General features: G+C 35.1%; 1 protein-coding gene and 1 pseudogene across 5 annotated transcripts in view; one reads left to right on the forward strand and one right to left on the reverse strand.

Annotated features, from left to right (window-relative positions):
• Positions 1 to 23,703, reverse strand: part of Plpp1 (phospholipid phosphatase 1) — a 96,645-nt gene that overhangs the window by 37,203 nt on the left and 35,739 nt on the right. For 2 of the 5 annotated variants that reach the window (XM_077800250.1, XM_077800254.1), the window contains exon 2: positions 998 to 1,149. The exons of 1 other annotated variant lie outside the window; for it this stretch is intronic. In XM_077800250.1, coding sequence (XP_077656376.1) covers positions 998 to 1,149 — 152 coding nt within the window. Of the gene's footprint in view, positions 1 to 997; positions 1,150 to 4,008; positions 4,137 to 23,432; positions 23,612 to 23,703 lie in introns of those variants that run through there. 2 more of the 5 variants (XM_077800252.1, XM_077800259.1) reach the window with 2 other exon arrangements.
• LOC144255357 (cyclin-dependent kinase 1-B pseudogene) lies at positions 9,080 to 9,710 on the forward strand (annotated as a pseudogene).

Genomic DNA, 23,703 nt, shown 5'->3' on the forward strand with positions numbered 1-23,703 from the left:
GAAAGCCAGCCTCAGCAACTTAGTGAGGCACTGAGCAACTCAATAGGACCCTGTCTCTAAATAAAATATATAAAAAAGGGTGGAGGATGTGGCCCCGTGGTTAAGCACCCCTGGATTCAATCCCTGGTACCAAACAAAAACAAAAAATAAAAAAGGCTGTGTATGTAGCTCAGTGGTAAAGTACCCCTGGGTTAATCCCCAGGACCAAAAATAAATAAACTCCCAAAACAAATAAGATTATATATATATAATCTTGTTGATCTTTCTCTTGCATAGAACTACATCTTCTGGTTTCTATAAAGCTAGAAGTATGGAGCACAAAACTGTTGAATTAAGTCAGAATTCTGAATAAAAAAATTTTTTAAATCATTTAGTTTAATTACTGAATTCTTCTCCCTAGGGCCATACTCTCTAAGCATTTTCACTTGAAATATTAGAAAACAACAGCTACCATTGTGACTGAAAGACACAGTCTTGTTTTCAGTACCAGTAAAAATTCCTTCATATTCACCGCTAATTATGGAACTTTTTATCTCCCATTTATGGTGTTGTCTAAAAATTATTTAAAGTAAACGTGGGTTGAATGAAGTTTTACCATTAGTTAGCAGATTTTCTTTTCTAGAACTCAGTGACTAAAGAGAGTAAGTATATATGTATATACACACAGATACAATGAGTTATAAAATACTCTGTATAAAGTATAGTAGAACACATTGCTATAACATTTGACTATATCACACTGCTACTGAAACAATGGCAAATCAGAGCTCTAATAATCATACTGAATGAAAAACATCACCATAAAATCTATACATACTCAATAAGGCTCTTCTAATTAAACACTGTTATCTTCTGGTCTCACTAAAAGCAGCTCAGATTATCTTGATCAAATAAATCTTCAATTAAAGGTAAAAACAAAACTCGCTATTTAATCATTAACAGACTAACTCAAAATTAAGCTAAGCACCCAAAAGTTGGAAAAGTGGATTTAACTTACGACAACAATACTGAATGGAATGATTATTCCACCTAATAACGCATAAGGTATGGTGTCTTCTTTGTAAGGGTACTTGATGGACTCATCATTACAGAACATTCCTCGTTGGAAGGGGGTATGCCTTGAAGTAAGAATTGCAAAAGGCAATCCAGCTAGCAAAAGGGAATAAATGAAAATATCATTAAAAATTATCAAAACTGATTAACGGCAACAATCTCAGCAGATGCTTAAAAATGCATTTGCCATGAAAATAAGTGAGCACATACATAAAAAGGAAATGCAGCAATGCATGCAACAGAAATTAGAAGGATTACAGTTTAGGATAAAGGTGGTTTTTTCTACAGAAAACAAAGCTTCAAAGTCCTCTATTAACAAATTTAACAAAAAGCATCTTCCACTCTTATGTCTGCCCGATACACAAATGTATTTGGGAAAAATCTCTTCTCATGCTCTTGTTTTTTAATCACCAGGTTTTCAAGACTATTTTCTAAACCAATCTGTCATGGACTTTGCTTCCAAAAGGAAAACATTTGACATTTCCTTTTTATCCCTGAAACTACCACATTTGGCTAACTCATGCTCACTAGCTATCAGAGTATCTAAATAAAACTTGATCTCTTCATTACTATCCAGAGCAGGTTGGAGCTACTATGAAAAGGAATTTGAACTCAAGCCAGATATCTTAAGAAAAGATGGACAATGGCATCAAACACAAAACCACCCAAAATACAGTTGTTTTCTTCATAAATGTTTTTTGTAAATATGCCTCACACTCACTTCCTAAAGTGCCTAACTTAAGCCTAAATAAGAACTTTAAGAATTCAATTATCCTTTACTTCACTGAACCTAGTTAACTGATTAATATGGCAGCATACTGACTAGAGCTGCTTTGTAAAAGAATGCAGTTTAGCAGAAACCCTCAATATAAGATCTGCTTCAAGACTGATCCAAGTCTGATCCAAGTTTGAAAGGTTCTCCCCTTTAAGCGTCCAATGCTCCCTGCAGTATACTATAACCACACTAAGCTACCATGCTCACTGCAGATTCAGGTGCTCTCTCTCTCCATGAGGCAAAAAGACTTGATGCTCATTTATGATTTTTATCACTTTCACTACGGCCCTAAAGAATGAATGACAACGAAGGACCGGTACTGCTACTCTGCCTGAAAATATCACAAATACCAAATTTGTTCAACCAACAAGGACCAAAACGAAGGAGTACAAGTGATCACATTTCTTTTCCTGCTAGCTCTTTTACTTCTCTCTCCATTTTTCATTTAGAGACTGAATATATGAACCAAAGTTTATTACTTTACATTAGCCAATTTGCTAACAATCATTGACTCTTTAAGTCTTGAAGATGTTACAAGGTTCCCAAAGCCATATGTAGAGTAAATGCTAGATGTAAAAAACTAAATAAATAAACTTACAATAAGGAAGAAAAGGTGGAAAACAGACTGTTGACGTTTTATATAAGGAATAAGAACAAAAGCGCAAAGCTACTAAAATATACTCTACTCTCTGGAGTTTAAATGAAGAGACTGCATCACAGAAGGCCTCAAAGATATTTTTAAAATTGATAATAATCAATATTTGTCATCTCCCATATAAGCCTATGCCATGCATGACACCAACGTCTTGCCCAATGACATTTCATTTTCACTATTTAAACCTGCTTGTAGACATCCCAAAAGGGGATGGAAAAGAAGACCAGAGAGCAAGTTGTTCACTGACCCACCTAGAACTCAAAAAAGATGAGCTACTTCAGATTCCAATTCTGGAAACTTGGGATTGGCACAAAGACTGAATCCATCTGAGCTGGCCAACAGCAATGGGCTATATACAAGAGGGCAGAAGATAAAGCAGGTGTGTAGAGGAAGAAGTCACTAGCCCGATCCTTTAAAAAGTATGAAATGGACAAAGTAGCTTTGGTTTCCCATTGACAAAATGCCTCACTGATCTTCTTGTTTGAGGTTATTGAAGTGCCTTACATCCTTTCCAACAAAGTGTAATTTTACTTTAAGCTAGTTACAAAGGGTATCTATCTATTCTTTACAACCATAAGAGACATAACTAAAAGAAACTTAATTTAACAAGTCTCCATAACTGGAGAGCACATATATTGTTTTTTGCTTTGGTTAACCTATATGATGTTGTGGTAAACATTTCCAAACATGAATCTTTACTTGCATTTATTTTTTTTTTTTGAGAGAGAGTGAGAGAGGGAGAGAGAGATAATTTTAATATTTATTTTTTAGTTTTTGGCGGACACAACATCTTTGTTTGTATGTGGTGCTGAGAATCGAACCCGGGCCGCACGCATGCCAGGCAAGCGCGCTACCGCTTGAGCCACATCCCCAGCCCCAACTTGCATTTCTAATTGCTTCCCTAGCACATATTTTTATGTGGAATTAAAGATATAAACAGTAATACTCTTAACTACTCCAAAAAAGGTCACTATTCAGCACTATACTAGCCACAGTGTACAAAAGTGTATAAAAATGCTAACGCTTAAAATAGCTGATATTATTTTTGACATTTACTAGATTTCAAGGCAAAAGTGAAAGGACTGGATTTGCTTTATCAATCCAAATCAAACATCCTTTTTCTTTAATCTGAAAAAAAGTGCATCTCTAAGACAATCCCCTTTCATGATTTCTTAAGTTCCAAATAACTTTTCGCTTGATATTTCAGCTGGCAAAATTCATTTTCATTCCCCTCTCCTTTTTAAACAACTTTGAGGTATAATATACATTCAATAAAATACATCCACTATAAATATATAATTCCTTGGTTTAGATAAACTTACAAGGCTACACAATCATCAGTATAATATAGTTTTAGAACATTTCTATTACCCTAAAAATTTCCTTGAGCCTACTGGAGTCCCTATTCCCACCACTAACCCCAGATAACCACTCATCTACTTTCTGTTTCTACACAGATTTGCCTTTTCTGGACATTTCATAAAAACTAAATTATATAACATACGGTATTTTCTAAGTAACTTACTTAGCATAATGTTCTTGAGGTTTGTCCATGTTGTAGCACACATTTTTGTTCCTTTGTATTGCTAAAATATCCTCTTTTACATATATACCACATTTGGTTTATCCATTCACCAGTTAATGGACATTTGGAGTCGTTTCCAGTTTAGGGTTGTTATGACTAATGCGTTTTTGAAGATTAACATACAAGTCCTTGTGTAGATATGTTTTCATTTCTAAGAGGTAGATAACAAGTGGAATTACTAGGCCATTCAGTAAGTTTATGTTTTAACTTTTTAAGAAACTGCCTATTTTCCAAAGAGTCTGCACCATTTTACATTCCTACATCCTGCTTTTTATCATGGCCACATGGGTAGTCACAGTTGGCCCATTTAAGACTCTTGATTCCCTACATGGTCAACTCATATTCATTCACAAATAAGCACAGCTTTCTCCTCCTACCAGTGAATATTTATGATTCAAAGGGCAGCATGTGATATGTCAACTCATTGTTTCCACAAACTACCACAAAAATACTTCATCTTTTACCAGAGATAGGAAAAGATAACTAAGTACACGGTCATACTACAGCTTTTTTTTTTTAAACTTCCTCTTGCACAAATACTCAGGATCTTGTTGGAACTATAACAGAAATACTAAGAAACAGTTTTAGTTACAAAGACTGGCAGCAGGGTGTCAGGGTGTCCAACAAAACTGAGAAACTATAGAACTAATGTTAGTGAAAACTATACCAGTACCTCCACTAAATAATGCTTTAAGGTTCATCTATACTGTTGTACAGGCTAATTATTCTATTCCTTTTTATTGAATAGCATTCCATCATAGGGATATAAGATATTTTAGTATCCCAGAAGAGAATGACATATAACTAGAAAGCCCACAGTAACAAATCATTAAAGGACACACTGCCTCAGAGCCAATAGTAACAGGCAGCAGTCTGAGAAATCCTGACACACAGGGCTTTGAGACTTTTTGCAAGCTTAGAATCCAACTTAACAGACTAGAAGATGAAAGGATCCCATTGGCAGACCAAAAGATCCCATGAAGTATGGAGGATTATGTTCATTTTGTGAACTATTTCAGGTATCACATTCTCCTCTTAATGCCTGAAGGGAAGGATGTAGATGGAGGTTAGAAGCCTCAAGAACCCAGAAATCTATAGGCTACACTATTAAAAAAAAATGGGCCAATTGTTATTTTTTGCCCTCTGACTACCAATGGGCTAAATAGACATGTAATGTGTGTATGTATTTAGTCTCTATTAGGTCATCTGAAAATCTACCTCTGTTTATTTATTAGTGGGGAAAATTCCAAATAGAAGAGTCAATTTTGAAAATACAATTGGGGCTAAGGATATGGCTCCCTCATAGAGCACAGGCTTATGCCCAAGGCTGTGTTTAAGTCTCAGCACCAAAAATCTAACAATAATAATTAAAAACAGCAAAGTGTTGGTAGTGTAGCTCAGTAGCAGAGCACTTGCCTAGCATGCACAAGTATCCTAGGTTCAATCCTCCGGCACATGCGCGACACACACACACACACACACACACACACACACACACAAAATGTCTGAGCATGATGGCGCATGCCCCATAATCCCAACAACTCAGGAAACTGACACATGAGAATTCCAAGTTTGAGGTCAGCCTCAGTAATTGAGCAAGATTCTCAGCAACTAAGCAAGGCCTTTCTCAAAATAAAATGTAAAAAGGGCTAGGAATATAGCTCAATGTAGCACTCCATACTTCAATCCCCAATACTGGGTGGGTGAAGTGGGGAGGAGAAAAAAGAAAAATAAAAGTTGTCAGAAGAGGTAAGTAACCAAAATATAATTATGGTGACAGTTTAAAAAAAAAAAAAGCCAATGTCTTACTTTTCCTTCTGCTTACATTTAAGAGAATGAAAGTCACTCTGGTGACTGCTTGAGAACCTGTCCAGTTACTTTGCTCAGTTCATGCATGAACTGAAAAGCACTGGTGTACATGGAGATAACATGAGGAAACAGGTCAGGAATCAGAAGGAATCAGAAATAAACATAATTATTGAGCTACTTCAAAAAAACAAGAGGGTTAGGGCTGTAGCTCAGTGTAGAATACCTGCCTCATGCATGTGAGACACTGGGTTCAATCCTCAGCATCATATAAAAATAAATAAAGATACTGTGCCCATCTAAAACTAAAAAATTATTTTTTTTCATAATTAATCCACCATAATTATTAACTGGGTAATAATTAATAATAATAAATACTAATGTGTTTGTCTGATTTCTTTAGCAAGCAAACTTTGGAAAAACAATAATACATCTCATTAGGAAAATAAGTTATAAAACAAAATCCATGAAGAATCTTTCAAAACTAATACAAATTTACGAGTGTATAATCTAAAAAATCTTTGCCTACATACACATCTAAAAAATTATTTTTTAAAAAAAGAAGAAATGGGAACAAAGACCACAGGTACTATATAACTAAAAAACTAACTGGACTACTTAATTCCTTTATTACATAAAGCATGAATGTTCTTCCTTTCTTGTAAACAATTCAGAGCAGTGACCTTATGCTTGATGTATTCAGGAGACATGGAGTGTACTTCAATAACCAATTTTTCCCACCATCCCAGATGTGGAACACCTATAAAAACCTAAATTAAGCAAAAATATACCACCTATAGTAACTATGAAATGATTCTTATATTCAGAGTTGTAAACTTGGGACTTAATGGCTTAACATTACCCTTGACTAGAGGCAAAATAATTATCTGACCTACAATGCAAATTATATAAGCTAAAGACAGAACATTTCCTGATTTAAAAACTCTTTCACCATATCTTAAAGATCCATGAAACAGTTTAATATTTAGTAATATTTAATAATTATTTAATATTTAATAATATAACATTTAAAAAGTACATTTAAACTCAATTCAGTATACAGAACAAAGGCTAAGGAACTCCATCTATAATAAAAGTCTTATGCATTCAAGAAACTTAAAATAATTGTTATTTTTGTCAACATTAAGGAAATTTTATTATAAAAGCTTATAACTCAACTAGAGAAACTAAGATCTTAATACCCTGAGCACCATATCTTTAACCAAGAAGTACTCATTCAATTCAACTCAATAATTAACTGAGTTTCTACTCTTGTATAAGGCACTAGTTGGGGGTGGAAGATGGGCCTAGCATAATGACCCCAGGTTTTCCACCTGAGTAACCAGAAGTTTAAAGTTGCATTAACTGAGATGGGGAAGACTGGAGATGGAACAAGGAGCCAGGGATAGATACAACAATTCAATCTTGAATAAACAGTCTGAGATGCCTATTAGTAGAGGCATCAAGTAGGCAGTGGATGTAAATCTGCAAAGTCAGGGAGAAGTCCAAGCTAAAGATATAAAATTGGCATAGAGACGGTATAACAGTCATGAAACCAGATGAGATTACCGAGGGATTAAGTATAGTAAGAGGAGAAAAGAGGATCCAAGCACTGATCCCCAGAGTACTCCAAATTAAAAGATTAGGGAGAAAAGAAAAACCTTACAGAGAGCAATTAAAGAAAAGAAGCAGTCATTATTAGGGTAGAATTAAAACCAAAAAAATACAGAAAATCCCAAGGAATCTATTCTCCAAACCTAGAACTATTAAGTGAGTGTCGTAAGATCACAGGATATAAAAATCAATCCTACTTATATATACCAGCAATGAACCATTGGAAGCTAAAGTTAAAAGTACAATACCATTTATAAAAGCATAAAATATTGAAATATCAAGCTTATACCGTATCAGTGGAAGGCTAGGCACATATATGAATGAAGCAAAAACAGAGTCTAGAAAAAGATCCACACAAATAGAGTCAATTGAGTTTTTTGTTGTTGTTTGGTTGGTTTTTGTGTTTTTTACTAAGATATAAAAACAATAAATGGAGAAAGGAGACTCAAAGGTGTTGAAACAATTGGTCATACATATACTATCTTTTATAAAATTTACAGATGGGTCATAAAGCTACATATAAAACTAAAAATTATAAAACTTTCAAAAAAGAGCTTTACAATCTAGGGTTAGAGAAAAAATTCTTACACAAGATACCAAAATCACAATCCATAAAAGAAAAAATTATTGATAAAAATTGGAATCATCCAAATTTAAAAACTTTTTTTCTCAAAAAACAACTTTAAGCTGGGCATGATGGTACACAACCATAATCTCACCTATTAGAAGATTGAGGCAGGAGGTCTGAAAGTTCAAGGCCAGTCTGGGTAACTTAGCAAGACCCCATTTCAAAATAAAATTTAAATCGGGTATAGGCTGAGGATGCAGCTCAGTGGTAGAGCTCTTACCTAGTATGCATGTAAGACCCTGGATTTAATTCCAGAACCAAGAAAGGGAAAAAAAAAATACACACACAAAGAGAATGAAAAAACAAGCTACAAATTGGGAGAAAACAGACTTCATCAAAGAGGACACATGGATAGCAAGTAAAGCACATGAAAGATGTTTAGCATTGGTAGTCATTTGAGAAAGGTAAATAAGGGTCTAATTAGATATTACTAAACATCTACTAGAATGGCCAAAGGGTGGGGAGGGTGATACAGAAAATACTAGTGCTGGTAGAATGCAGAACCTTTACACATTACTAGCAAGAACACAAAATGAGACAGTCACAATGGAAAAGTCAGGCAGTTTCTTAAACGTACATTTACAAAACAACAATAACAATTCACTCCTGCATATATACCCAAGTACAATCAAAACTATGTGCACTCAATATATGTTCATAGAGCTTTATTTGTAATAGTCAAAAACTAACAAAGAACCAAGATGCTCCTTAACAGTGATACATCCATAAAAGTGGGGTACTTCTCAGCACTAAAATAGGTACTACTGATGCATATAAGAGAACTCAAGGACAATATTGTGAGTTAAAGTGTGTGTGTGTGTGGGGGGGGGGGTTACTCTTAGAAACTGAATGAAGAGCAACACAAAAGTGGTAGCTGCCACTGAGCCAAGAAGCCAGGACCTATATCATTCCTACTGAAAGAGTAACCATGGAAGACAATATCAAAATAGAGAAAATTGGAAAATGGTCTCTATAGAGTTGTATTTAGGAGTACATATCAAGAAAATCACACTAGGACATAAAGAGGAATGGATTCCCAGTACTGCAATTTTGTAAATTTCTCTACTGAAAGAACTCTATGGCTGGGGCTATATCTTAGTGGTAGAGCACACGCTTTATACAAATAAGGCCCTGGATTGTTCAATCCTCAGCACCAAAGAAGGAGAAAAAAATCAAACTTCAATCACCCAAACATAGTCTTCAAGGTGCTTATGCAGGATTCCAGGTTATATCTCATTTCTGAATTCTCTTCCACAAATCTCAAGAAATACTTGAGGATTGTGTTTTCCGTACTCTAGAAGTGTTCTTCACAGAGATTTAAAACCTCAACATCTACTGACTGATAAAAAAGAAACAATTAAACTGGCTGATTTGGGTGTTGCCAGAGCTTCTGGATACTTACAGCACATATATATGACATAGTAACACTGGAATATATCTCCAAAGTATTGAAAGGGTCAACTAATTACTCAACAACAGTTAACATTTGGAGTATAGGCACCATATCTGCAGAATTAACAACTAAAAAGAGTGGTAACTTTTCTATGAGGACTCAAAAAATGATCAGCTCTTCAGAATTTTCCGAAATGTATAGCCACTTAATAGCTATAAAAGAAAGACCTACCACCTCAGAGACTTGTTAAAATAGAATCCACCACAGTACTTTGTAAATAATACTCAACAAAAGAACACAGCCCTCTGTTCATATATATGCACAAAAACTCTTGAGCATCTGAATTATATTTTCATTTTTTTCATTGTTCTTTTTAGATATACATAACAATAGAGTGTATTTTGACACATTATACATACATGGAGTATTACTTATTCCAACCAGGATTCCATTCTTGAGGTTGTACATGATATGGAGTTTCACTGGTCATGTATTCATATATGAACATAGGAAAGTTATATCTAATTTATTCTACTCTCTTTTTCTATTCCCATGCCTTCTCCCTTCCCTTCATTCCCCTTTGTCTAATCCAATGAACTTCTATTCTCACCCCTCTGCCTTCATATTGTGTGTTAGCATCCACATATCAGAGAGAACTTTCAGCCTTTGGTTTGTGGGGATTGTCTTTTTTCACTTAGCATTTTCAAGAACAGCAACATTATATAGTACACAAAACGGGCACCTTTCCATTCATCCATTTCCTTGCCCAATGATTTTCTTTCTTTCTTTCTTTTTTTAAGAGAGAGAGAGAGGAGAGAGAGAGTGAGAGAATTTTTTAATATTTATTTTTCAGTTTTCAGTGGACACAACATCTTTATTTTATTTTATGTGGTGCTGAGGATCAAACCCAGCACCCCACGCATGCCAGGTGACCACGTTACCGCTTGAGCCATATCCCCAGCCCCCCAATGATTTTCTTACCAGGATCCTTGGAAGAGTTACTTTCCATATTGGCGGGGGTGGGGAGGGGAAGTAATCTGCTGCAAAATTAAATAAGGGTGTAATCCTTCAACTTATAGAGAAATTAATTTGATAGAAATCTCATTTTTCCTGATGAGTCCCAAAAGGATGCTTTTAGATATGTTAGAAGATTAACACTCAAGTATAATCATTTATCTGCTTAAACACTGGTGCATATTTTACTAAACATTAGTATTATATTGTGCTTCAAAATTCCCATGTGTTCTACTAAGAAAAATCAGTAAATCACTAATTGCCCTGCTAGAGTCCTCGGATATAACAAGATCTGCTCCCATACAACTCTGTAAGGCAAGATAGCCATTAGAAAGTCATCCTATTAAAGATTCCTCACCGCTGCTACCTATTCCCATACCAGAAAGACAGCAAGTATGTATCTTCTCCTAAAAGTAGGTTGCTCTAATACAATGCTCTGTCCGAGCTGGTATTGATTACTCAATTGTTCAAAAGCAAATTTTCTTTCTACAAATAATACAGAATTCTATTTGCTATCATGCAGGAAACACAGGTTCATGGTAAAGAAAAGAAAAAGCGCCATTCTTAAGATCCCATCTTCTTGTCATTCTAAATACAAAAGCCTAAAGACAACTGACAAAAATAGGAGAGATATTAATTATTAAAAACAGGATCCCAAAAGAATTTTGCTAAAATGGAATACTGAGTGGTATTCTGAAGAGACTGATATGCAGCACAAGCTATTTTTGTTTGTAGCTATGCTGGAAACAATAAAGTGGCTTCTTTCCAGAGCACTATTTCTGCTCACACTTCACAATTACTGAATAAGCTATGTTCAAAAGCACTGCAATGGACATGCTTATTTCTTATGGTTTACATAACCAATCCTGCGTTCAAATTCATTAAAGAGGTAAGCCCATTTATGTCATTCTCAGTTTATAGTTTCTGCTCCTCAACAAAAACTAAATTGGGAAACTGGGCACAATGGTGCACATCTGTTATCCCAGCAACTCAGGAGGCTTAGGCAGGAGGATCTCGAGTTCAAAGTCAGCCACAAGAAATTAGTGAGGCGATAAGCAACTCAGTGAAAGAAAAAGAAAGCTGGTGGCACATACCTGTAATCCCAGTGGCTTGGGAGGCTGAGGCAAAGGATCACAAGTTCAAAGCTAGCCTCATCAAAAGCAACGCACTTAGCAACACAGTGAGACTCTGTCTCTAAATAAAAACAATACCAAATAGGCTGGGGATGTGGCTCAGTGGTTGAGTGCCCCCGAGTTCAATCCCCAGTACCAAAAAAAAAAAAAAAACAAAACAAAAAACTAAATTTTTTTTTTAAGTTGCTAAAAGTAACCACAAAATATGGCTAAGAAATTAAATAATTTTAAATTAGCTTTTATTAAAAGGCCCAAAATCCCTTACTGAGGAACCCAAAGTCCTCAAAAATCCCATTTAAAAAAAATTTTTGGCACTAAAACCCACTCTGAAATTATCTTATGTCAAAACCTGCCTGGAATAAATGATGGAATAAACATAAACTTTACCCCACTTACTATGACTAGTCATATTTTACAGTATAAATATTAAAGTCTGTTAATGAAGTATCATCCTAGACCCTGCTGAGGGTTGTTCCATAAGGCATGTGAATCATATACCTTTTGAAAATTTCAGAAACTTTCAAAGTGTTTTAGACAATGGACTGTGAACTTTATTTGGATAAAATCTTCATTGTGTAAGGATACTTCTAAATTAAACTCTTTTGTTTTTCAGAGAGTCAAAAAGGTTTTAATTTTTTAAAGGTCTACTGCATAATAAAATTTGAAAAAATAATAGTCCCTTACATAAAATGCACTAAGTACCCCACACATATATCTTCTTAATTATAGGACTAGTGAATACTATAAGATTTGGGTTCTTTATGGTTTTTTTTTCCATTATAAAAACTAAAAAATATGGAAATTGCTTTCTAAATTTGTCTTCATTAAATTATCTTACAAATAAAGATTTATTTTATTTACTAAACCATCAATCAATCCTATACTCCTTCTTTTTGGTAAGACCCAATGGGAAGTGGGCATAGTTCAATGGTAAAGCACTTACTTAGCATGAACAAGGTCTGGGGTTTGATCCCCAGCACTGCTTTAAAAAAAAGAAAGAGAAGAACCATCTATGATCTCAGGTCAAAAATACACACAATCATTTATAGCAATCATTATTTAGCAAAACAGCATTGACATATTATCAGACTATATGAATCAACTTCTTAAATAATTTTTTTAAAATAAAAACATTTTGTGTTTAAATTCACTTTGTGTGTATCTATGGTGCTAGGGATTGATCCCAGAATGCTAGGCCAGTGCTCTACTGAATTATAACTCCAGTTGCCAAATTAACATTTTGTTGTTGTTGTATTTTGTTTTTTGCTAATACTGGGCATCAAACTTATGGCCTCACATATACTAGGCAACTGCTCAACTATTGAGCTACATCCCCATCCCTTACTTTCATTTTTAGAGCAGTCTTAGATTTACACAAAAACTGAGCAGAAAGAAAATGGTTCCCATATACTCCCTCTCCACCATCACCACTGCTCAATTTCCATTATTATAAACATTCAGCATTTGTGTGGTACCTTTTTTATAATTAAGGAACCAATATCAGTACACTGTTATTAACTCAAGTCTATAGTTTACATCAGGGTTCATTCTTTGTAGTCCTATACTCACCATTACAGTCATATAGAATAGTTTCACTGTCCTAAATATTCTCTTGCTCTGCCTATTCATTCTTCTATCCTCCCCTTAAACTGATAACTGCTGATCTTTTTACAACCTCTATAGTCTTACCTTTTCTAAAATGTCATAGTTGGAGTCACAGAATATTACATCTTTTCACATTAGCTTATTTCACTTAGAAACACGCATTTAAGGTTCTTCCATGTCTTTTCATGGCTTAACAGCTTTCCATTTTACTGCTGAATATCAACATCCTATTGGGTAGACACACAAAGTTCCTTTATCCATTCATCTACTGAAGGGCATCCTGGTTGCTTTCAAGTTTTGGTAACTATGAATAAAAATGCTATAGACATTCATGTGCAATTTTTTCTGTAGATGTAAGTTTTCAACACATTTGGGTAAATACCGAGGAGCGCAAAGACTATGTTTAGGTTTGTATGAAATTGTCAACTTGTCTTCCAAAGTAACTATACCATTTCACATTCCCACCAACAATAAATGAGAATTCCTGTTATTTCACACCCTCTGCATTAGCATTGGCATCATCAATGTTTTAGTTTTTCATTATTCTAATATGTGCATAGTGGTATCTCACTGTTGTTATAATTTGCAATTCCTAATAATATATGATACTATCTTTTTATATGCTTATTTGCTGTTTGTACATCTTCTCTGAGGAGGTATCTTCAGATCTTTTGCCCAATTTTTCATTGGGTTGTTTTCTTATTGTTGAGTTTTAAAAGTTCTCTGTACATTCTGGATGCAAAGCTTTTATCAGATGTTTTCCAAATACTTTCCACCAGTTTGTGGCTTGTTTTTATCATTTTCTAAACAGTACCCTTCAGGGACCAGAAGTTCTAAATTTTAGTTAAGTCCAACTTATCAACTATCTCCTTCACAGATCATGCTTTGCTGTTGTATTCAAAAACTCACTGCTATACCCAAAGTACAGCTTTATTTTTAAATACAAAAAAATTTAAAACAAGTCAAAAGCTCAACCAATTTCCCACAAAAATGTAAGTGCATAACATCCTCAGCTAGAAATTTTCAAAGCTGCATTTATGAAAAGGGAAAATAAAATCATGAAATATTAACATAGTCCTTTCACTTCTATCTAACAGAAGATATTCCCCAAGTAAGTCATACAGAAATGCTCTGTATTCAAACTCTGGTCCACAACAGAAAAATATAGATATCTTTGTATTTGTTTTTTGTATATTCATAGATGATAGCTTTGTAAAAGAAAAAAAAATTTAGTTTGTTGTATACAAATATTAGGAATTAATGAAAAAATAAATTTAATTTTTTATATATTTTAAAATAGATGCATATTAATCTATTATATTAATCAAAAATATTTATTTGGTCTATTTTTCTGACTGTATTTGTTCAACAAATATAGAAATTATGTTACTTTTGCTTAGAAAAGTGGGAAGAGATGGAATATAACTCTGAATACAAGTGTGGGTAGCAAGAAGACTTAATTCCTGGTAGTAGCAAACTGAACATTTCTTTTCAACTGTCTTCTTACATATAATTCAAAGACAAAGCTTATTTAGTAGAAACAGCTTTGAGGGTTTCTTTTAAAAAAAATTCAGACTTTCCATCTAAGAACAACATTTAACCAATTCGAATCCTACATATTTGTCAAGACATGTGTAGTAAAAAAGTTAAAAGATAATGTCCACTAAACTAGTAGAGCTGAACACAGCACGAGGTTATAGGCCTTAACCATCAACCTTAGCAGAGGCATTCCCTGATGTGCTGAAACTACTGTGTAACTCAAAAACTTTCAATTTCTTTGCATGTTGTTTTTTGAGAATGTATTTTCACTGTGTTGTGTAGGTTGATCTTGAATTCCTGGGTTCAAACAATCCTCCCATATTTGCCTTCAGAGTACTTGGGACTAATACATGAATACCACTGTACCCAGCATTCAGAGCTTTCTTTTCTTAGAGTGGGGTGGTAACTGAACCCAGGGAAGCTTTACAACTATACTACATCCCCAGCCCTTTGTTTTTTAGTTGATTTTTTTGGGGGGTGTGGGGGGGGCGAGGATATTGGGGAGGCAGGGAACCAGGGATCAAACTCAGGGGCATTCAACCACTGAGCCACATCCCCAGCCCTCTTTTGTATTTTATTTAGAGACAGGGTCTGAGTTGCTTAGTGCCTCACCATTGCTGAGACTGGCTTTGAACTCACAGTCTTCCTGCCTTAGCCTTACCTGCAAATGCCATGATTTTATTCTCTTTTATTGCTGAGTAGTATTCCATTGTGTATATATATACCACATTTTCTTTGTCTATTCATCTATTGAAGGGCATCTAGGTTGGTTCCACAGTTTAGCTATTGTGAATTGTGCTGCTACAAACATTGATGTGGCTGTGTCCCTGTAGTATGCTGTTTTTAGGTCCTTTGGGTGTAGACCGAGGAGAGGATAGCTGGGTCAAATGGTGGTTCCATTCCCAGTTTTCCAAGAAATCTCCATACTGTTTTACATATTGGCTGTAACAATTTGCAGTCCCACCAGCAAAGTATGAGTGTGCCTTTTTCCCCACATCCTCGCCAACACTTACTGTTGTCTGTATTCTTGACAACTGCCATTCTGACTGGTGTAAGATGAAATCTTGGAGTAGTTTTGATTTGCATTTCTCCAGTTCCTAGAGATGTTGAACATTTTTTCATATATTTGTTGATTGTTTGTATATCATCTTCTGAGAAGTGTCCAATTCCTTGGCCCATTTATTGATTGGGTTATTTGTTTTGTTTTGTTTTGGTGTTTAGCTTTGTGAATTCTTTATATGCCCTAGAAATTAGTGCTCTATCTGATGTGCAAGTGATAAAAATTTGCTCCCAAGATGCAGGCTCTCTCTTCACCTCACTGTTTCTTTTGCTGAGAAGAAGCTTTTCAGTTTGAATCCATCACATTTATTGATTCTTGATTTTAATTCTTGCACTATAGGAGTCTTACGAAGGAAGTTAAGGCCTAATCCTACATGATGAAGATTTGGGTCTACTTTTCCTTCTAATTGATGCAGTGTCTGTGGTTTAATTCCTAAGTCCTTGATCCTCTTTGAGTTTTGTACACAATGAGAGATAGGGTTTAATTTCATTTTGTTGCATATGTTTTTCCAGTTTGCCCAGCATCACTTGCTGAATAAGAGGCTATCTTTTCTCTAATGTATGTTTTTGGTGCCTTTGTCTAATATAAGAAAACTGTAATTATATGGGTTAGTCTCTGTGTCCTCTATTCTGTACCATTGGTCCACCAGTCTATTTTGGTGCCAATACTATGCTGTTTTTGTTACTATTGCTCTGTAGTATAGTTTAAGGTCTGGAATAGTGATGCTACCTGCTTCACTCTTCTTACTAAGGATTGCTTTATCTGTTCTTGGTGTCTTATTTTCCAGATGAATTTCCTGACTGCTTTTTGTATTTATATGAAGAATGTCATTGGGATTTTGATTGGAATTACATTAACTCTGTATAGTGCTTTTGGTATTATGGCCATTTTGACAATATTAATTCTGCCTATCCAAGAACAAGGGAGATCTTTCCATTTTCTAAGGTCTTCTTTAATTTCTTTCTTTAGTGTTCTGTAGTTTTCATTGTAGATGTCTTTCACCTTTTTTGTTAGGTTGATTCCTAAGTATTTTATTGTTTTTGAGGCTATTATAAATGGGGTAGTTTTCCTCGTTTCCCTTTCTGAGGATTTGTCACTGACATACAGAAATACCTTTGATTTATGAGTGTTGATTTTGTATCCTGCTACTTTGATGAATTTATTTATTTACTAGTTCTAGAAGTTTTCTTACGGAATTTTTTGGGTCTTCTAGGTATAGAATCATATCGTCAGCAAATAGGAAAAGAAGAACTCAAATTAGCACTATCAGTATCCCTTTAATTTTTTTTCATCTAATTGCTCTGGCCAGTGTTTCAAGAACTATGATAAATACAAGTGGTGGAAGAGGGCATCCCTGTCTTGTTCCAGTTTTTAGAGGGAATGCTTTCAATTTTTCTCCATTTAGAATGATGTTGGCCTGTGTAAGAAGATAATCTGAAGAAGTAGGAGGTAAGGATATAGAGTTATTATATCCTAGGAAGTGTGAAAGAAATCTAAAGAAGGTGGTTATTAGCAGGAGAATAGAGAGGAAGTAATTTCGGGTAGACAAGTAAGAGGAAAGACAATTGAGTACATAAAGCAAACACACATATATATTAAGAAAAATACAAGGGTTGGGGATGTGGCTCAAGCGGTAGCACACTCGCCTGGCATGCGTGTGGCCCGGGGTTCAATCCTCAGCACCACATACAAACAAAGATGTTGTGTCCACCAAAAACTAAAAAATAAATATTAAAAATTCTCATTCTCTCTCTCTCTCTCTCTCAAAAAAAAAGAAAAATACAAAATGTTAATATAGTAAAAATTGGATGAAAAAAAGAATATACAACACAACTGTAATGTACTATTCAGTCGTCTCAGACCTCAATATTCTCATTCATGCAAAGTACTTAGTTTCACATATGTTGGGGGTGTGAGGGCAAGAGAATAGAAAGGGAAAAGAGAAAAGAGGGGAAAAAAATCTCAAAGGAAGAAATAAGGATTGTTTTGGTTGGAAATCAGTATCTTTCCTGCTTCCTTTCTCATCCAATAGGTGGGGTCGTCTGTTGTTAGCTGGTATCTCCCCCTCAGGATGGTGAAGGTAATCAGGGAAGAAGGGTTGGTCCTGGGTGGAGGGCACCTGGAAGTGGAATGTGGTACCCGCTGGTCCCCAAAGGGAAACTGCACTTCAGGGATCTCTTTTGGGGCCTGCTCCTATAATGTAAGCTCCTGGTCTTATCTCCTTATCTCACCTGAAGACCTCCCAGTTCCTTGTATCTGTGTTAGTCTCTAAACTATACCACACTCACCTTCTTCCTTACTGCTTCCTAATAAGGGACCTTTCTCTCCTGGACTCTAGTGTGTGGCACTTTGGGCACCCTGCACACCTGCCTTGCTGAGAGCTGTTTTTTTGTTGGGCAGCCACTTTGCCAGGTTAGCGGCTGCTGGGGAGAAGATGGAGTTAGAAACTGGGTACCTGGCCAGACAGAGTTCCAAATTGGTAATTGCCCCACTAAAGATGGTGATGAAGGTGACCCAAGATGGAAGCATTTGTTTTCAGTGATGGGGTGTCAGGTTCGGTGAGGGGAGCTGGGCGATGGCGTTGAATGAGTTTAGACACTGGTCTGTGGTATGCAGTGTGTGGCTGAGGCTGTCTTCAGAGTCTGTGTGAGGTTCCCCAGTGCAGGCAGGCTATGGCACATAGGGGATTATCTCCCTTGCTGTAGAGTCCCAAGATGGAGGCGACCAGAGAAGCCACATGTTGGTTGATGGGGGTCTATACAAGTGTGGCGGCTGAAGATCCTGCACGTGAGTAGCCAGGTGTCCTGCATGGGAGCTGCGTCCAGGATTTCTACTCAGGTGGGTGGCCGAAAATTTTGCGCAGGTGGTGATGCCAATGGTCCCGCTTGGGCACCTGGTAGTCCTGTATGGGTCACTAGTTGGAGACCTACTCTGATGCTGAGGCCTGGAGCCCTGCATGGGCACAGTGGCTGTGATTCCTGTGTGGAAGCAGGAATATCAATTGCAAAGAAATAGTATTCTCACTTCTTGGGGCCCAGGCCACAGAGTGACACAGAATGATGCCCCCCTCTGGCCCACCACCTTGGATACCCTAAGCAAATAGCTTTTAAAGAAGCCTTTATGAGCATATATTTCCCTTAACAAACCACACCATCTGGAAAATCACAGGATTTAGTGAGCTTGGGTAGGTGAAACTAATAAAGCTTCAGTTTTCATTAACAGTATATACTCTATAGTTACATGATTTATCTTTCCATTAAGTTTATCCAATACTTAGTAAAATTTATTAAAATATTTAAGTGTTCTATAAAGTAAACATATATGGCAAATACTTAAACATACCAAATCTAAGCATTCAGTATATTTTTATGTCAAAAGGATATTTAGGGGCTGGAGCTGTAGCTCAATGACAGAGTGCTTGCCTAGAATGTGTGAGGCACTGGGTTTGATCCTTAGCACCACATAAAAATAAACAAATTTTAAAAAATACAATGAAGGCATGCTGTGCATCTATAACTACAAAAAAAATACAAATTCATTATTAAAAAAAAAGATATTTAATCCTACCCATTACTTCTTCCAAAGGTCTCATGTAAAGCAAAGTTTTAAAGAAAATGTCCATGATTATATTGCAAATAATTGAGAAATGAATGCATCTTGCATTACTTCATCTTATGGCAGTATACAAAGAAGAGTTGCTGGAACAATCATTCATAAGAACTTATAGTATGAGTATTTACCACAATGATGTACATAGAAAACACAGTTCCAAATGGAAATAAGTAAGTGAGAAAACTCATTTTCAAACTAGGAAACCAACTTTTATGATATTTCTTCAATTCTAATAGGCATTTCCCCATAATTTAGATCAATATAATAGTATCCCACGTTTTTTCCTGAAAAGCTTTTTAATAAGTTATCTGATATTAAGAGATAACTTTGGAAATATATCTCCAAAGAATTCATGTATTTCCAAAGAATTAATCTGAATTTTCAGGATAGTAGTTTTTAATCAAACACTAACAACAATCCTGCTCTATTTCATACTATATAGTTTTTCATTAAAACTTTCTATCTCTAGGGGTGGAATATAGCTCAATTAGTAGTTAGTAGGGTCTCACACACACAAGGCCCTGGGTTCAATCTCCAGCACCACAAAAAGAAAAAAAAATTCTCTATTATATTAAATGTCTATTACATTCTAAGCACTGTGCTTGGCTGGCACTAAGGATATGATGGTGAACAAAACAAACCATCCCTACTCTTAATGAAACATATTGTCTACCAGGTGACAGCAGTACAGCACCTTTATCATGGAAAACAGGGAGACAAGAAAGTTTTAAACAAGACAATGTCTATGATTATAGCAAATCACTGAAGGATGCATCTAGTATAACTTCACTGTTGGAAAGAAGAAATCCAAATGTGGTGATAAGCTGTCTGGATACCAGCTTCTCAGACCAGTACAAGATAGGAGAGCAAGAGAGACTTGCCATGCCATAAAACCCCACAAACACCAATGCCCTCTTGCCATTGAGTAGGGTAAAATTCCAAAGCCTCTTTTGCCATAAACAACACTTTACTTATATATTACTTTACCCCTTGGAAAAATAAATATGAATACTATTAAGAGAACCATCACTATTTTCCCCTCCACTCACACTTTATATATTACAAAAATATTTTCATGTCAATAAATATCACAAAAAATATAAAATAAAGTATTTGTTTCATCACCAAAATAAATCATAACTGAAACAGCCCCCCCATAGCTGGCTTAATTTATCTCTTTCTGCTATTAAAAAAAAAATAATGCTATTGGCCGGGCATGGTGATGCATGCCTGAAATGCCAGCTACTCAGGAAGCTGAGGGAAGAGGATTGCAAGTTCAAGGCCAAACTGGGCAACTCAGCAAGACTGTCTGAAAACAAAATAAAAAGGGTTATGGATGCAATTCAGTGGTAGAGCATTTGCTTAGTGTGCACAATTCCCACTACCACAAAAATAAAAGGAATCCTATCATGAACATTTTTGTAGCTAATTCTCTGTACGAAACTATTATTACTTCTCTATTATAAAATATATCCAGTATAATTTCTAGATCAAACAATGTATTATTTTTAATATCAATTTACAGTTCTGCCTGGCATGTAAGAAAACTTTTTTCTATGCTTGACAAGCTAAGAAAGGTTCTTACCTCTGCTAATGTGACAGATAAAACTGTCTTCTCAGTGTTACTTTAATATAAATTTCTGTATTTCTTAAGAACATTAGCAGGGCATGGTGGCACATATCTGTGATCCCTGTGACTTAGGAAGCAGAAGTAGAGGCAAAAGAATCCCAAGTTCAAGCCAGCCTCTGCAATTTAGCAAGACCCTGTCTCAAAAATAAAAAGGGCTGAGAATGAAGCTCAGTGTTTAAGTACCCTTAAATTCAATCTGCAGCGCGCATGCACGCGTGTGTACACACACACACACACACACACACACACACACACACTCTTTGGCCATCTTTCTTTGGAGCATTCATGTATTTCTCACTAATTTATAAGAAGAGATTAGGCCTTTTTCACATATATCCACATGCATTTCTAGTTTGTAATGATGTGATTTGGGTCCCATGAATAAAACACTATACTGGTCATGAAAAAGCACTGACTATAACCATTATTTTAGGTAAAACATTTTTACTAGAAGCTTATATCATAGACTAATCAAGACTTAAGAATAACAACTGCTCAGGTGAGTACTCAAGTCAATTTAAAATAACAGGTCAGAAGTAGATAAGAATTTTCTATTACCAAACTATATATGTTAAACCCTAGACATAGTGTACTTATTCATTATAACATGTAGATTTGAGATTTAACACTGACTTCATTGTTACTATCAAAGTTAACTCACTATTCTCAAAGTTTATACATATATTCAAGTTTTTACCTTCTTCTAAAAATGTAAAATTTTGCAAAATTAAACATATGGGAACCGCTAAGGGATAAGTACACCTACAGAAAGCCAAAAAATATGGCGGGTGGAGAAAACCCAAAACAGAAAAAAAACTTTGAGCCATATAATTAAGAATTTAAAATCTTCTGAATCTGGTGCCTTTTTTGCTAGCTAATACAGCAGAGCATACATTAATTTTTTTAAAAGATTATAGACCACAGATTTTTAACTATCACTGCTTTAAAATGTAGATTTTCTATCATCAAAATCTTATTGCTGGGCTGGGACTGTAGCTCACTGGTAGCACACTTGCCTTGCATGTGTGAGGCACTGGGTTCGATTCTCAGCACCACGTAAAAATAAATAAAATAAGATCTATCAACAACTAAGGGAAGAAATATTTTTTAAAAAATCTTATTTCTTGTCAAATTATAAAGTATATGTATAAAGTTACATCAAACATAAATCATTCATATTAGAGAAAATAGTCGACTACATCTGATGTTATGTATAAAGATTAAACAAACCTACCCTAGGAATTTGCAGGCATCCTCTCATATTAATTCACAAGCCATAAGCACAGCTAAGGCCCAGAAACTGGACAAATACTACTAATATTTCTTTTAATATAAGTAAATTTGCATTAAAATATCTTTCCAGGTCCATCCTCTCAAACAAGCTCACAGCAATCAATATCTAAGATTTATACCAAGTCTTTTCCCACTACATTTTAAAAAATATAGGAACTTATAATGTTTTTCATCTAAACTGATACTTTCATATTTATTTCAAAAACATTTCAAAGTAAAACACAGGGCACAAAATTGAATCTGCAGCATGCTCTTAATATGAAAATGGTTGCACTATAGGAAATAACACTGAAATGTTAATAAAATAGTTGTCTTCAGGTAATAGAAATATAAGGGTTATTTTCTTTCTATTTTTAAGTTTGGTTTAATATACAAACAAGTATGTACTATTTTTATAACTAAATTTTTTAAAAATAATGAAGTGGACCAAATTAAGCAATTAAAAATAACTACCTAATCCTCAATTATCTCCTCAAATACAGGAGTAGATTTTTTTTGTTTGTGTTTTTTTTTTTAACTATGTGATAATTGCTTGAAAGAAAAAATGGTTACAACAAATACTTTGTGCCTCCTGCAAGTTCAGTAACACTAACTATTATCATGTAAGTGACAGTACTGTATGCTTCCCTGTACACTGTTCACAAGCCTAATGGCTAAAATAGGTATTGCCAGTTAAGGTAGAATTTACTTTTTAAGAAAAAGTAACTCTTTAAACTAAATCCCAGATTTTCTCTCCTTTATTACTATAAAAGTGGTTCCAATCAAATTAGAATTGTTACTATACAAACATACTTATATATCTTAGAACATAGTAAAACCCAAGTCCCTTTCACACCTTCAGGATGAACATCAAGCGGGGAGGAAAATCTACCAGTGAAAAAGCAAAATGAACTCAGATACATGAACTGGAAAACCAAAGAACGAGGTTATTATTCTCATAGCCAATTTGAAGGCAAAATAGAAATGAAAACCCAAACAGTCCTGTTGTGAACCATGACTGCTGAACTGCTAAGAGACTAAAATTTTAAGTCAAGTACCTGGGAAAGCCAACCGACAAGAGGCAGGAGGTCAAAGAATGCATATATGTGGCCTGATCTGCTGTACTCTTTAGACATTCTAGACGTTTTTAAGTCCCTTCTATTTCAAAGTAACACAGAAAGACAAAGGGCAAGGTTTAGGAACTGGGACCAATTTTAACTCACTGGTGAATCTTAACCTAGAATGGAAAAAAAAAAAAAGTGAAACCCAATATTATCCTAAAACTATCTAAAGACCAGCACAACTTTAAAAGTAGTGGTAATTTTAATG

Source organism: Urocitellus parryii, chromosome 1 (genome assembly GCF_045843805.1).
Source record: "Urocitellus parryii isolate mUroPar1 chromosome 1, mUroPar1.hap1, whole genome shotgun sequence".
In the NCBI taxonomy this organism is placed as follows: domain Eukaryota; kingdom Metazoa; phylum Chordata; class Mammalia; order Rodentia; family Sciuridae; genus Urocitellus; species Urocitellus parryii.